Source organism: Heterocephalus glaber, unplaced genomic scaffold (genome assembly GCF_053883595.1).
Source record: "Heterocephalus glaber isolate CG9 unplaced genomic scaffold, H.glaber_assembly_v1.0 deba00000470, whole genome shotgun sequence".
Taxonomy (NCBI): Eukaryota; Metazoa; Chordata; class Mammalia; order Rodentia; family Bathyergidae; genus Heterocephalus; species Heterocephalus glaber.
Window position 1 is genome coordinate 5,754,050 of NW_028258145.1, and position 15,491 is coordinate 5,769,540.

A 15,491-nucleotide genomic window follows, 5' to 3' on the forward strand; every position below is an offset into this window, starting at 1 on the left:
TGCTCCCTGTGGGTGTGGGGAGACTTTTTTTCCCAGACACCCTGATGACATCTTCTTGTACCAAACCGCTGAAGGCCCCAAGCTCAGTGGTGCCCCCAGATTCCATTGCCTCTGTGTGCAGGACACAAGGTGTGTGCCTGTCCCCAGAACCCAGGCCAGGCCAAGAAACAGACTGTATTGACCTTTAGTGGACCCTGCTTTATGTCCAAGTCAACCAAAATGTATTTGGGGAATGGTAATCCCAGGAAACATTCCCCTAGAACAAGTTTGGACCAAGGCTGTTCACTGTTTTGGAGAGTCTTGGGGCTGGTTACCACATTAAAGGTGCTAAAACTGCAATTACCAAATAAGTAAGTCTGTTTCATTGTATACAATCCTGCCACTAAAAACATATTGGACTGGGCCTGGTGGTACAGGCCTGTAATTCCAGCACTCTGGGAAGCTGAAGTCAGAGGGTGACAAGGTCAAGGCCAGACTAGGCAACTAAGCAAGACCCTATCACAAAATTTATTAAAAAAAACCAAAATGTAAAGGGCTGGAAATGTTGATCAATAACAAAGGCCCTGGATTCAATGCCCAGTACCAGGGACGGGGGAAGGGAACCTCATCAGTCTGGAACAACAAAACAGCCTTCTCTGGCCATGGTTCTTCCCTTTTCTCTAAGTAATTCTTCATGATTTTCCACGAGAGACCCCGACCCATGCAGTCTTGTACAATAGATAGATTGACTTTATTCCTATCATTTTTGTATATTTTCTTGTATATAAAAAATGCTGGACCAGGGATTTAGCTCAGTGGTTCTGCTGCCTGCCTCACAAGCGCAAGGTCCTGAGTTCGATCCCTGGTACAAAAAAAAAAAAAATGCCAAAGCAACATTTGAGAAATACTGATATGTTTAAAGAAGCAGAGATCATTTATAAGCACACCACCCAGAGATAGCCACTGTTAATATTTTGGTATAATTTCCATCAACCCTTTTCCTACACTTTTATCCAGTTTTAACAGGAATGTTCTTTGGTGGTGTAGATGACCACACTTTAATTTATTCTCCAGGAAAGCTCACCTTTGTGTACAGGGCTGTCTGAATATAAAGCATGCTTCAAATTTATTCCATGCCTTTGGGCATTGCACACCACAGTTGCCTCTTCAAGCATTGCCATGACCATCTATTTAGTATCTTTCAACTCAGAACAATTCAGCTTCCTTCTGTAACCACCCCTCTATTTCAGGCAGTGTGGAGACTTCAAAGGAACGATTAGGCCTAAGCTGATACAGGTTCACTTAGCTTGGTTTATAAAGCTCAGATCTGGTCTTAACAGTTCCTCCTCCTATATCATGGCACTGTCACCCCAAGTATGATGTGCCAAAATTCCCAATCTGGAATGAAATGCGTAGACACTGGGTACTTGATGCTGTATAACAAACCACCCCAACACTTCCAGGATTGAAAGCAGACACCTTCATTGCTAGGGTGGAGCACTGGGCCTTCCAGAGATAAGTTTATTATAAGCTGAGCAAGCTACAGGAAAAGCTCATCATGGCAGCTTTCTTATGATGCTTTTTTAAAGTTAGCTCATGCCAGAATGACACACTTTTGTCCTCCTTGTTCTGCAAAGGTTTCCCAGAGTGTGTCCCATATGTCTCCTGTAACTACTGCCCTGCTTACCACCCCCTACTCTTTCCGAAAGAAGGATCTTCTACGCAGCCCCTGCCACCAGACTTACAGAATCTATGAATCTTTTGATTCCAGTGGGTCTTTTATAGCCCTCTTAAAAGAGGTATGGAAAGGGATAAAGGGTTTCTGGGTTTGGGTAAGATGGAGTCAACTACTTTCTCCTGTCCACCACACTGAATATGCCTATAAAATCTAGGCAGAATACAGGGAACAGCTTTCCTAAGTCCCTGAAGCATAAATAACATGCAGCACATGGGGCTGGGGATTTAGCTCGGTGGTGCTGCCACCTGCCTCGAAAGTGCATCGGTACCAAAAGAAAAGAAAGAAAAGTAGCAGATTTTGAAGGCCCACTAAAAGAACAGTGAGTTAATCACCTGTTCGCCTCCAGTGTGCCCTGGCCTACATTCAGTGTAGCCCCAGTCCAGAAGTGAACACCTTCTCTGCAAGGGCAGAGAAAGGACCAGGAGAAGCCCTCCTGGAATGACTGGTCGAGCAGGAACAGGGTCTTGTGAAGCTCAGATTAAGTAGGAGGAAACCTGCTGTGTTTTGTCCTTTTCTCCATTTCCTTGCACCCCTTAAGCAATCCTCTGGCACCAGGAGCACCAGTAGTGACAGTGACGATGGGGACTCACATGGGACCTGAAGTGCTGGTGTCTCTCCACCCCGAGGTCTTGCAGTTCCAAAAGGGTGGTAAAACCCTATTGTTTTTCTTCCTCTCTCTTTGTATCTTCCCACTGCCCAAAATAAAGGTATAGATGCAGGAAGCATGAGACAGAGAAGGATAAATAAAGAGCTTTTGGGCCAAAGGACTGAAAGTGAGCCTTGGCACCATTTATCAAAGAGACTACCTTTCAAAGACTAAAACTAGATCCATGCCTCTCACCATGCACTAAACTAAAATCAAAATAGATCAAAGATCTAAATATTAAAACAAACACTAAATCTGCTGAAAGAGAGAATAGGTAGAACTCTTGAAGACATAGGGGTAAGCAAAGACTTTATGAACAAAACCTCAATTACATAGGAAATATCACAAAGAATCCACAACTGGGATCTCATCTTATTAAAAGGCTTTTGCACACACAAAAAAAATCACCAGAGCCAGGGATTTAACTCAGTGGCACCACGCCTGCCTCTCAAGTATAAGGTCCTGAGCTCAATCTCCGGTTCCAAAAAAAAACAACAACAACAACATCAAAAACAAAAAAGAAATCACCCACAGAGTGAAGAGACAACCCACAGAGTGAGAAAAAATTATTGCTAGCTGTTCCTCAGAGGACTAATATCTAGAATATATAAAGAATTCAAAAAAATCAGACCTCACAAATTTAAAGACCCAATCCAAAAATGAGGATCTGAAGTGAATACACACTTCTCAGATGAAGTACAAATGGCAAATAAATATATGAAAAAATGTTCATCATCACTCATCATTCAAGACATGCAAATTAATACAATGCTGAGATTCCATCTCACTCCAGAAAAAATGGCTATTTTCAAGAAAGCAACCAATAACAAATGCTGGCAGGGTTGTGGGGGAAAGGAAACTCATCTCCACTGTTGGTGAGAGTTCAGACTGGTGCATCACTGTGGGAATCAGTGTGGAGATTCCTCAAAAAACTAAAATTAGGGCCAGGGATTTAGCTCAGTGGTTCCACCTCCTGCCTTGCAAGCACAAGGACCCAAATTCCATCCCTGGTACCAAAAAAAAAAAAATCTAAAATTAGAGGTTACATTTGACCCAGCTATTCTGCTCCTTGGTATCTTCCTGAAAGAATTAAAAGCATCACATCACAATGATATATGCACACCCACACAGTCTGTAATAGCTAAATCTTGGAAACAGCCCACATGCCCACAGACTGATGAATGGATAAAGAAGATGTGGGTTTTCTTATACAATGGAGAACTATTTAGCCATAAAGAAGGATAAACTTGAGACATTTCTAGGTAAATGGATGCACCTTGAGACCATACTCAAGTGAAATAAATAGGATGCACATGTGTAAATATCACATTGTTTCTCTGATGTGAGAAACAAAGTGTAAATAAGGACTGAAATGTATAACAGATATTGTGAAATAGGAAGAAAGTGTTCAAATGGGAAGGGGAACTAAGGATGGGGGAGGGGAAAGGAAAAGAAAAATGAGAAAAGGAAAAATGGAAACAAAGCTTTTGTAAATAAGGAGGAGAAGAGGGGTTGGAGGGAAAGGAGGGGAATGGGAAAAAAGTATATAGATATGTCATGTATGCACAAATTCCCTATGATGAATGTGATCATTATGTATATTTAAAATGTATCAGTAAATTTAATTACAAAAAAAAAAAAAAGAAAGGGAGCCCTGGGAAGCAAAGGTTCTGAGCAGGTCTCACAGAAGGAAGAAAGTGACCCTGTGATGTTGGTTGTGAGCTCCTGGGCTCACTCTCAAGCAGGGTATGCCTAGATCTGACCATGATCAGACTTTCAGGTCTGAGAGCACAGACCACCAGCCAGTGTGACAGTCGTCTAAACAGCACTGTGGATTCCTCACCAGAAACCATGGAAGCCTTCTGCTGGTGGCACAATATTTTTTAAATGTCAAAAGAAAAGAAGTGTTAACCCAGAACTGTATATCTAGTGAGAATATCCTTCAGGAATGAAAGTAAAATGAAGACTTAGAACATGAGTAATCAAGGAATAACAGAAAGGGCAAAATATTCTAAGTGGGCTCTGAAAAGTTAAGTTCTATATATTTTAATCCCTGAAGTTAATACTGAACACTGTATAAAAATACAAAGGGGAAAGTTAGATAAAATTAAATACTAAAAATTGTTTCAGTTACCCAAAGGAAAACAGGAAAAAGGAACAACAACCAAAACACAAACAGTGAACAAATGGAAATCAGATTGTAGAATGGTAGTCTTAATCTCAAACATACAAATACATTAAATGTAAATGGCATAAATATCTCAACTAAAAAAAATTGTCAGAATGGATTTTTTAAAATGACCTAGGTATATGCTATTACAAGATATTCACCTGAAATATGGTGATAGGGATAGGTTTAAAAGTAAAGCTATAGAAAATTATTTATCACACAAACACTAAAAGAAAATCAGAAAGGCTATGTTACTATCAAATAAACAGGCTGCAGAGCGAAGTACAGGAATAAAGAGCGGCAATAGATAATGATAGATCAAGTTAGCAAGACAAACAATTCTACATGGGTGTACAAAAACAGAGCCTCAAAATAAAGCACAACCTGAAGATGTGAGATGAGTCTTTAACAGACCCCTTAGGAGAACTAGAACAAAATTCAGCAAGGATATGGAAGATCTGAAAAGCCACCAACCAACAGAATCTCAACATATAGAACAATAGTATCAGAATACACAGATTTTCAGCTGGGGATTTAACTCAGTGGTTTCGCCGCCTGCTGTGCAAGCGCAAGGACCCGAGTTCTATCCTCTGTACCAAAAAAAAAAAAAAAGAAGCAAAAAGCAGGAAAAAATCTTCCAAAACTTGGAAATTCAACAACAAACTTTTAAGTCACTCCTAGGTCAAAGAGAAAGCCTCAAGGAATATTTTCAAACATTTCTTAATTGAATGAAAATGTAAATACATTTTAAAATTTGTAGGTTGCAGCTAATGCAGTACTTAGAATCTATGGTATTAAATGCCCATATTAGACAAGAGAAAAGGTTTCAAATCAATGACCAAACTTCCACCTTAAGAAACTAAAAACAAAACACCAAAATAAACTCACAGCAAGAATAAGAATTCAAATAATTGACCTAAGAACATAAATCAATAAGATTGAAAATAGAAAAACAATATAAAAATCAATTAAGTGATTCTTTGAAAAAATAAATTGATAGATCTATTTAGAGACTGATCAAAAAAAGAGATGTTGTCAATAGCAAGAATGGAACAAGAGCTATCACTACATAACTCTGAAATATTAAAAGGACCGTTAAAAATGCTATGATCAATTGCATCTGCATAAATTCAAGAACTTAGGTCAGATGAACCAGTTATTTAAATGTCATAAACTACCAAACTCGCATAATATAAAATAGATAGCAACAGGAACCCTGTAACTAATGAATTGTAGTTAAAAACCTGAATAGGAAATCTCCAAACCCAGATGGTTGTATTGGTGAATTCTGCCAAATAGTTAAAAGAAAATCACCAATTCTATGCAGTGTTATCCAGAAGTCCAAGAGAAGGAAATATTTTCCTATTTAATTCTGTAAGGCCAGCTTTGCCTGACAAACAGTACGAGAAAACTACAGACCTATATCCCTTGGAACATGGACGCGAGAGTCCGAAACATAACTTGGGTAAATCACCTTTCTTCCTTCTGTGAGACCTGCTCAGGACCTTTGCTTCCCAGGGGTCCCTTTCTTCTTTTTTTGTAACTAAATTTATCGGTAATATTCCTGCCCGCCTGCTTCGGGAACCTTCCATTTCCGGCCCCACTTGCTCCGGGACTGTCCACTTCCGTCCTGCCTGTTTCTGGAACCTTCCATTTAAACCTTGCCTCAGTCACCTCACCTCAGCCTCGCTTTACGTCAGCCTCTGCCCGGAGCCAGGCGTTGGCTGACTGCTTCCTGAGACGCCCTGGGGCCACCACGTGGACCTCGCCGCCTCGGCATCGGCAGCCGTCACCGCCGCTGCCCACCTGCTCACGCTAACTTCACAGTAAGCGCTAACTTCGCCGCCTCCACCGCCTTCGTGCCCGCCGCGCCCCCGGAGGTCCGCCAGAACTACCTCGCTGAGTGCGAGGCCACGGTCAACGCCCAGATCCAGCTGCGGCTCTACGCCTCCTACGCCTACCTGTCGCTGGCCGTCTACTGCGACCGCTTGGACGTGGCCCTGAAGCACTTCTCACGCTTCTTCCTGCGCAGGTCTCACCAGTGGGGGGAGCTCGCTGAGAAGCTCACGGGGATGCAGACCGAGAGAGGCGGGAGCGTGCCTTTCATGACATCGCACAGCCCGATAGCAAGGACTGGCGTGGCAGCGTCCAGGCCTTGGAGTGCGCCTTACACCTGGAGAACACCCTCCACAAGAGCCTCTTGGAGCTGCACCACCTGGCAGCCGGCAAGAGCGAGCCCCACGTGTGCGACTTTCTGCCGCGCCACTACCTGCGGCCCCAGGGCCAGGTGCTCATGGAGTTGGGCAAGTACTGGACCGTCCTGCGCAAATTGGGGCCCCGGCTGGAGTGCCTGGCCGACTACCTGCTTGGCAGGCTCATGCTGGACATCGGCGACAAAGAGGACTGAACATGGACTGTCCCCAGAGCCACAGGGTTCTCCCTAGGTCACCAGGCAGGGTGCACACACTCTTCTTTAAGTATGCTTACTTCAGCTCTTTGCTTTATGTTAGACAGTTGCTTCCAATATAAAGTTACTTGGTTTTTAATGCAAAAAAAAAAAAAAAGAATTCCTGCTACACAACTTGTTAAAAACTTGATATGTACAAGATGCTGAAAATAAAATAATTCTGGTGCATCAGTTATTGTTAAGTGTACTGTGTGACAAAACTTACAGTAAAAGAAGGGATAGAAAATTAGTGGACAAAGCTCTTGTCCTTATATCTCAATGTAGTAAGGAAATAAGCATATACTATGGTGAATGTTTTAATAAAAACTTAAATAAGCATGGGTAAAATACCACAGGCTGTGATTCTAATTCTGGCATGGGTCTCCAGAGATTATGTCACAGTTTACTGGCTTATGGAGTCATACATAGAGGTATGGTACATGGGGAAAAGGAAGGAGAGATTTTAAGTAAAAAGAAACAATGCTTGACCCATCAGAAAATATTTGTTCAGGGGTAAAATCTAGGAAGATATGAATCCTAGGTTTCAGAACCTTCTGCTTGGATATTCCCTTTCTATATCTTCATGTGTTCTTCACCAAAGAAGTAGCATCATAAAAGCAGGGAACTGGAGGCGTGGATCCTTGGCCATCATGGTGGTCTTGTCACTGTAGATGGGGCTGGGGCTGTCAGCATGATGTCTACCTCTGCCTGGACTCCCATCAGTGACCAGCCCACTTTATATCTTATTAAGCATTTCAACTGTATTTTAGACCCCAAGGAAATGACCAGAGTCATCAGATGGTGTTCTGCATCCTGCTTGCAGTAATCTGTCCCACATTCTCAGGATTATTGTGGTGGAACAGTATGAAAGTGGGGTAGGGCTGGGGATATTTAGCTCAGTGGCACCGCACCTGCCTTGAAAGCACAAGGTCCTGAGTTCGATCCCCAGTACCAAAAAAAGAAGGTAGGGTGGTGGTGAGGCCCATGAGAGTTCGCTTGAGCTTTAGTGAACTAGGGTGAGCAAAAGGGCAGGATATTCACTGGAACTGCTGCTGAGCTAGAAAGAGCATATGCTCAGAACCAAACACACACTACAAAAAACATCAGAAAAAATGAGTTGTTAAAAAAAAAAAAAGAAATGAGTTGCTAAGCTGAGAGAAACTTTTATATCAGCAGTAAAAATATAGATTAACCATGCTAGAAGAAATCGAGCTGCTAAATTTAATTTAGTTAACAATCTTGCTAGTCTACAGAAAATACTAAAAATATTGCAAGTGAAGGATCAATGAATTTGCAGCCCCAAACATTAGGAAAAGTAGTATTTAAAAAGTATAATAGGACAATAGTTATTAAAAATGATAATGTCCTACATTTTTATTTTTGTGGTGTTTGTCAGGTCTTTTTTTTTTCTTTCATTTTTTTGTACCAGGGATCAAACTCAGGACCTTGTGCTTGCAAGGCAGGCATGGTGCCGCTGAGCTAAATTCCCGGCCCTCAGATTTTTTTAAATTATAATTTATAGCGACTGTAATTTTGTGATTATAAAAAGTCATATACAGAGCCAGGGATTTAGCTCAGTGGTGTCACTGCCTATAGTGTGTGTGTCTGTGTGTGTGTGTGTGTGTGTGTGTGTATTACAGTTGAATGGGCCTAAAACAGTCCAGGTTCTTGGGCATGACAAGAAAGAATTTTCACGTGTACACCTTGTAGTAAGTAGCTACCTTATTGAAGATCATGGGATGGTAGCAGCAGGAACAGGCAGAAAAGAAAAAGGAAAAAAGAAAATGAAGAGAAACAACCCTCGATAAGTACTAACGCCACTCAGGTTTCCAGTATTTAAAGTCGATGCCTCTAACTCCAGGTGCCTCCCATTGAGGTCTGACAGCTCTGACTCTAGCTGCCTCCATTCCATCTCTCGCTGGTGTGGATGATCTGCCACCTCAGGCATCATGACCTCCTGTGCTTAAACACGGGTAATTTATTAGGGTGGTGAAATGTTTATAGTTGAATGAAGGAAGGGAGTGTGTCCCTCAACTTTTCTAACTGTATCATATATATATTGCTTAAGATGAAAATGGTACCCACACAACCAGAGCCAGCCTCCCCAAGACCCCCGGCGATGGGCACTTCAGCAGAGTATGAGCCCTGCATTCAAAAATCAAAGGTGGGGTTTGCAAGGATGTGTGTTTAACACACGGGCACACTCTGCTTCCTCCCTGCCTTCCTTTCTTCCTCTCTCTTTCTCTGTCTCTTAAATTCAGTCAATTAAGTAGAAGACAAAGAAACCAGTTAAAAAATAGGCAGAAGATTTTCACAAAAGGAGATATATGAATGGCCATTAAGCATGCAAAAAAATGTTCAATGTTGCTGGTCATCAGAAAAAGACAAATTCAAATCATCATAAGACAACACTTCAGTGGCTAAAGTTTAATACATGACCGACAATTCCAAGTGTTGACAAGGATTGTTACAATCTGGACTCTCGTTTGTTGTCTGTTGAAGTGAAAACCAGGGTTAACCAACTTAGTGTGACAATGTGGCAGTGTCTCGTATGTCAAACATACACTGGCCGAGGATTTAGCTCAGTGGTTCTGCCGCCTGCCTCGAAAGTGAAAGGTCCCGAGTTCAATCTCCAGTACCAAAAGAACAAAAAACATACACTGATCACATGACTAAGCAGTGTCATGCCTCTGTATTTAGCCTAGAGAAAGGAATGGCTGTGTCTATACAGAGATATGCACAAAAGTATTCTCCTTAATCCTCCCCAGCTGGAAACTGCCAAAGAGTCGCAGCATATTCACACATGGAATGCTAGTCAGCAGAAAAACAAACAAAATATTAGTATGTGCAATAAGTGGATGCATCTTAAAAACTTTATGTGAAAGATTGTCAAAGATTATAAATCATACAGTTCCATAGGTAGCTGCAGTTGGGGAAATCAACAGGATGCAGGAAGAGACCCATTAGAGGAAAGGTATATCTTGGTTTGGTGGGGTTTGTATAATTATCAGAATTCACTAAACTGTACACTTAAGATGGATGAATTTTATAAAACTCAAATGATGCCTTTAAAAAAACTCCCACAGGCTGGTTGTTTAAGTGCCTTTCAACCTGTTGTCCCCCTGCGTTGGCATGAGCAGACCTCATTATTGGAAACAAGGTCAGCCCAGGCTTTTGGCTCTCTTTAACTCAGAGCTGTGGATCCAACTGACATTGACTGATTCCCAGTGGGCTCCATTTCGTGTCCCAGGCGGAGGCTGACAGGAACAAGCTTTTATTTCTTTCACTAATGATAGGAGCTCCGTCAGATTCTCTGCCAGGCCATGTTGGTTGTCATTGCACCCATTGAAGAAGAAAACAGAGCAATAATGAACTGGGTGTTATCAGCTCACAAATAATTTATAATAGGCAAACTAGAACGGGAACAGAGCTTTTTTTGGCTAAGGAGGTTGCATGTCAATCTTTAAAATCTAGGCCAAAAAATTATTTATAATGCATAGACAGTTGCTCAAAAAGTGAAAGGTTCTTTCTTCTCTGTCTTGTGTTTGAATGCTGTACCTTTTACCCTGAGCTAACAATAAGGACCTCAGCATCTCCCTGCCACACCTGCCACCAGCCTGTGATGTGAGACAGCTTGGCTAGGAGCAAGGCCTTTGCAGAGATCCCTTAATCCAAAACCCAAGAGCCATCAGGAAGGAGACAGAAGTCAGGAGAAGAGGAAGACCCTCAGGAGAGACTGGTGACCATGCACTTGTGGTGGGCTTTGAACAATTGCTCTTATGTGATCAGGAAACAGCTCAGAGTGAGAGAAGCCAGTGAAAGAAGGGCTGTAAACATGTGTATGGAAATAAAGACAGGTTGTGTTGTGGTCAGAGGCAATCAGCAGGGACAGCCACTGTGACATTTAGGTAAAGACTATTAGGGCATGTCCCTGTGTTCCTAAGGGCTGTTTGGGAAGCAGAGTCTTTACTAACACTGATACCTAGAAACAGGGATTCCTGACCCAAAGGAGGGGAACCACTCACCTGCACCTGCTATCCCTACCACAATTGGCCAGGACCCTCCTGACAAGGAATCAGCTACCCCAAGAACCTTGACCGTAGAATCTGGGCTGCCTGGACCACCAGGCTGACAATGTGGATGGCTGTGCCACAGTGGCCCCTGTCCCCTCTCGGGGCTGGTTTTCTAGGAGAAGTCCATCTTGGGTGTACTCAGGAGGAGTAGGGCAGCTTTTTCATCCCTAGGTCCCCTCAGAATAGGCTGATGGTTGACAAAGGGGATTTGATGTGTTGCTAAGAACCCCAGCCTGTGAGCAGCACTGCCCCTGGGCTTCCTCCATCACCAGGTCTGTTTTGATTGTGTTAGAGCCCTGACTCCCTGCCTGATGCCTGTGGAGCTTGGGGTTCCTCAGAGGTGGCTCTGCTAAAGGTGGCATGACATTTTTAAAATAGACTTCATCTTTTATTAAAGCACTTGAGGCTCACTGCAAACCTGAGTGAGAAGTACAGAGATCTCCCACATACCCTGTGCCCCCATGGACACACAACCAGTCTTCAGTTGCACTGTTGTGACTGCCTTGATGTCCTGAATTGATTCAAAACATCTACCTTTCATGCTCATTTTGACACTGGGGAAGAGCTAAGTTGTACAGTGCCAGATTCAGTGAGTAAGGTGGATGAGGACACAGTGTCATGTGTTCACAAGCCTACCTTTCTGTCGGATGGCACAGCAGCATTCTCCATATTTTTTATCGTATCTCATAAAGACACTCACACTCACAAGGGAGGACTTTCGGAGCTGCTTCAGAAAGTGGCAAGAACAATGGGATAAGTGTATTTGAAGTGAAGGGGGAGAGTTGAGGGCAATTCATGGCAATGTGTCTTTACCTGATATAATTTTTTTTATTTTCAATTTAAACATCGACTGTATTTTTTGCTCACACCACATAGTTGGAATGAAATAGTATGTGACTTTTTCAGTCTGGCTTCTTTGACCTACTGATAAGCATTTGCATTTTCCCCACATGTAAAAAGTGGTGTCCACCTCTCAGCATCACAGCAGCTGCACACAGGGTCTGCATCCATCAGCCCTGGGTCTGCAAGTCTAGCACAACATTTTTGTCCCCCACTCCTCAGCTCCGACACCTGGCTGAGGTCCCTCCTGAAAATCTTTGCTAAATCAATTGAGATAGAAAAGGGCTCAGATAGAAAGCACCTGTTTCCTTGCAAAGCCTTAATGAAGCACAATCTGTTTCCAGAGCCTCGAGAAACAAGTCTGAGAAGAAGCGTCGGGACCAGTTCAATGTGCTCATCAAAGAGCTCAGCTCCATGCTGCCTGGGAACACACGAAAGATGGACAAGACCACCGTGCTGGAGAAGGTCATTGGCTTCCTGCAGAAACACAATGGTAAGAGCCACACTGTTCTTGGCTTCTGTCCAGCCCCACCCCCCTTTCCTGAAGGTAGCATCCTCAGGCCAGGCCTCCTGGGAGCTTTCTCCTTCTGGCACAGCAACCCCTGTCACTCAAGGGCTTCCCTTTCCAAGGACCCCAACCTCCAAGGCAGCCCCATGCCTAGAAAGCTGGGGTGAGGACTCTGCCCTCCCAGGTTACCTGGTCAGCCAGGGGACATCCAGAACAGCCTCATGGTGGCCCCCAGCTGGAGCAGGTGACATTCCTACTGTGTGGGACTTTGTCAAGAATCCCTGGGCCAGGCAAGCATTAAAACCCGAGTCAAAGCCAGCATGGTTGGACACGCCTGTAATCCCAGCACTCTGGGAGGCTGAGGCAGAAGGATTGCAGGTTCAAGCCCAGCCTGGGCAATTTAACAAGACCCTGTCTCAAAAGAAAAAATAAAAAAGGGCTGGGGCTATAGCTCTGTGTGAAGGTCCTGGGTTCAGTCCCTGGTATCCTCCCACATGCACTCAAAAAACAAAAAAATCCTGGTAAGAAATAGAAGCTTCCCCAGGGTGTCCCTTTCCTATCCATTTTTGCCTTCACCAAATGGAGCAGCTTTTATGACTTCCTATACTATAGGAAGGTTTTGCCTCTAGGGATCTGACAGCTGGAAGAGTGCATTTTGCCTGTGATGCCTGTACGAATCGTCCACGTTCTTCCAGCCCTCTGGCTAGTTTGTGCTCACGGGTGGATACTATTCACACGAAATAGTACCATTCATACTATCACTCGAAATTGCCATCTGAAGCCAGCCTTGAATTTGTGTCCTTCTCAGATCCCCCTTTCCTTTTGATTCTCATCAGACCCTTTCACCTCGCTGTGCTGATCTCGCCTACCCTGCCACTCACCTTGGATAGTACAAAAAAAATTTTAAATGCTGAAGAATACTTGAGAGCGTTTGGGAGCTATTAACAAGCAGGAAGATAAGAATTCTTTTTGCTTTAACCAAGACACCAAACATAATAGTCAGTAATGTCAGAATTATTGAGGAAGTAATTACAGTTCTCTTGTGCTTACCATAATGCTGCTGCTCTCCTGAACATTTTCTGAGACAAGATTTCATGCAAGAGGGCACTGCTGGGACATGGGAAAGTTTCATTATACTTGTTATTCTTTCATTATTTCCTTGATAATTGTGTATACCTGTTACGAATGGGACAGGGATGGTGGTCCACCTTTTGTTTTTTCAACACTGTCCAGGGGAGAAAAAAGAGCATGTTAATTGCTTTTGTCAAAAGACAGGGAAGACCAATCAAGCAGGATTGGAATAAAGCATTAACAGTACTCAACTGCTCTGGTAATTTCATTGAAATGGTTACATTTCCTAAATGATGATTTGGCCAAGTGAACTAGCAAGTTGGTTTGATGGCCAAGATATTTTGTGCAAATTACTCAAAGTAGGTCAGTGCTACCAAGAAGCAGGACAGCTGTTAAATGGGACAGCTGGGATCAAGTTCATCAGTGTGACCAGGGATCTGTCCACCATGGAATTACAGAATTGTCAAATCAGGGCCCAGGCCAGGACAGGTCAGCAGCAATACAGCCCACTCACACCGGGAGGGCTAGCCTTGTCTCACCCTCTTCCACAGGCAAGGCTGGCTGGGCGCAGCCCACTTCAAAGCAAGTAAGATCCTCCAGGGTCTCACTTATCCTGTGACTCCATATTCAAAATCAGGCAGAAAATCCATTGGTTTAAGGCAAAAAAACAAATACATGATTTGATCAAAAAACATGGCAAAGGGCCGGGGATTTAGCTCAGTGGTTCCACCGCCTGCTTCCCAACCAGAAGGTCCTGAGTTTGATCCCCAGAATAAAAAAAAAAAAAAAACATGGCAAATGTTTTTTTAATGTGTTACAGTAAAACACACTTTGCCACGAAGCCCTCTCAAAATCTTCCCCCTAACTTTGAATACACTTACTCCATCATTCTTGCCACTTTCTGAAAGCAGTTCTAGAAGTCTTCTTTTCTGAGTGTCTTCAGTTGCAATGTCATCACTGCCTCAATGTCCTGAATCATTTCATAACTCTCTTTTGTGGTTATTTCGACTTTGGGAAAAGCCAGAAGTAACCTGGTGTGAGATCCAGTGCATAAGATGGATGAGGACACAGTGTTGTGTGTTTACGAGCCTGCCTTTCCAGTTAGATGGTATTAGGCAATAGCATTCACTACATTTTTTATCTCACCTTGTAAAGACACTCAAGAAAGAGGACGTCCAGACTTGCTTCCAAAAGTGGCAAGAACAATGAGATAAATGTGCTTGAAGCAATGTTTTGAAGGGATTCATGGCAGTTAATGTCTGTTACTGTGATAAAGTTTTAGTTTAAACATTCACTGCATATTTCAGTTACATCCTGCTCTCACTTCCCATGTCATCCACATAGAAATGAGCCCCATGAGCACACTGGTGGAGAATCCTGATTCTCAGCATTTATCTGGTACCCCTGAGAGCCCAACACTGTGCTAGAGGCTCTGTGTGTCATAAATCCCCTGAGCATCCCAGCAGCCCTGTGCATCCAGCCCATTGTACAGGAGAATGAGTCATCCCAGTGGGACAGCCAGAAAGACATGGACTCTAAGCCCAGAAGCGCTGTTTTTATACTCCTTCTGCAGGAGAGGTGGCGTCGGGGACCCAGAGACAGTTGCATCATAGCTGCATTATTACATCTATTTAGGCTGTTAGTCCTCAACTGTGGCTGCCCATTAGAATCATCCAAGCTGCTTCTGAAATAATCCATAGAGCCTGGTAAAGCCCCACAGAGCAGCGCCCCCAGATCTCTCAGGGAGGGGAGGGTGTGGGAGCCAGCTCCTGCCAGCTTCAGGGAAGATTGCTAAATTTTCAGGTGTTTTGCCAGCCAGTTGCATCAATTTGGTAAATCAAAATCAGCCACGGTAGAAGTATTTACACAGAAGTGGGCAGCACTCCAGATCCAGGGATTTTTGCAGAAGTAGAGAGTTGTGTACCCACAGACCATCACAGAAGGCGGGGCATCAGTATTTCTAAAGGTCCCCAGGAGGCTCCAGTTCGCAGCCAGGATTAAGAAGTTGGGTTAGCTTTCT

General features: G+C 43.3%; 1 protein-coding gene across 23 annotated transcripts in view; it reads left to right on the forward strand.

Moving 5' to 3' along the window:
• Npas2 (neuronal PAS domain protein 2) overlaps nucleotides 1-15,491 on the forward strand; it is a 154,012-nt gene that overhangs the window by 83,357 nt on the left and 55,164 nt on the right. For 21 of the 23 annotated variants that reach the window (XM_087203643.1, XM_021258099.2, XM_087203661.1 and 18 more), the window contains one exon: nucleotides 12,237-12,385. In XM_087203643.1, the coding sequence (XP_087059769.1) occupies nucleotides 12,237-12,385 (149 nt within the window). Of the gene's footprint in view, nucleotides 1-10,550; nucleotides 10,719-12,236; nucleotides 12,386-15,491 lie in introns of those variants that run through there. The other 2 variants (XM_021258108.2, XM_021258109.2) reach the window with 1 other exon arrangement.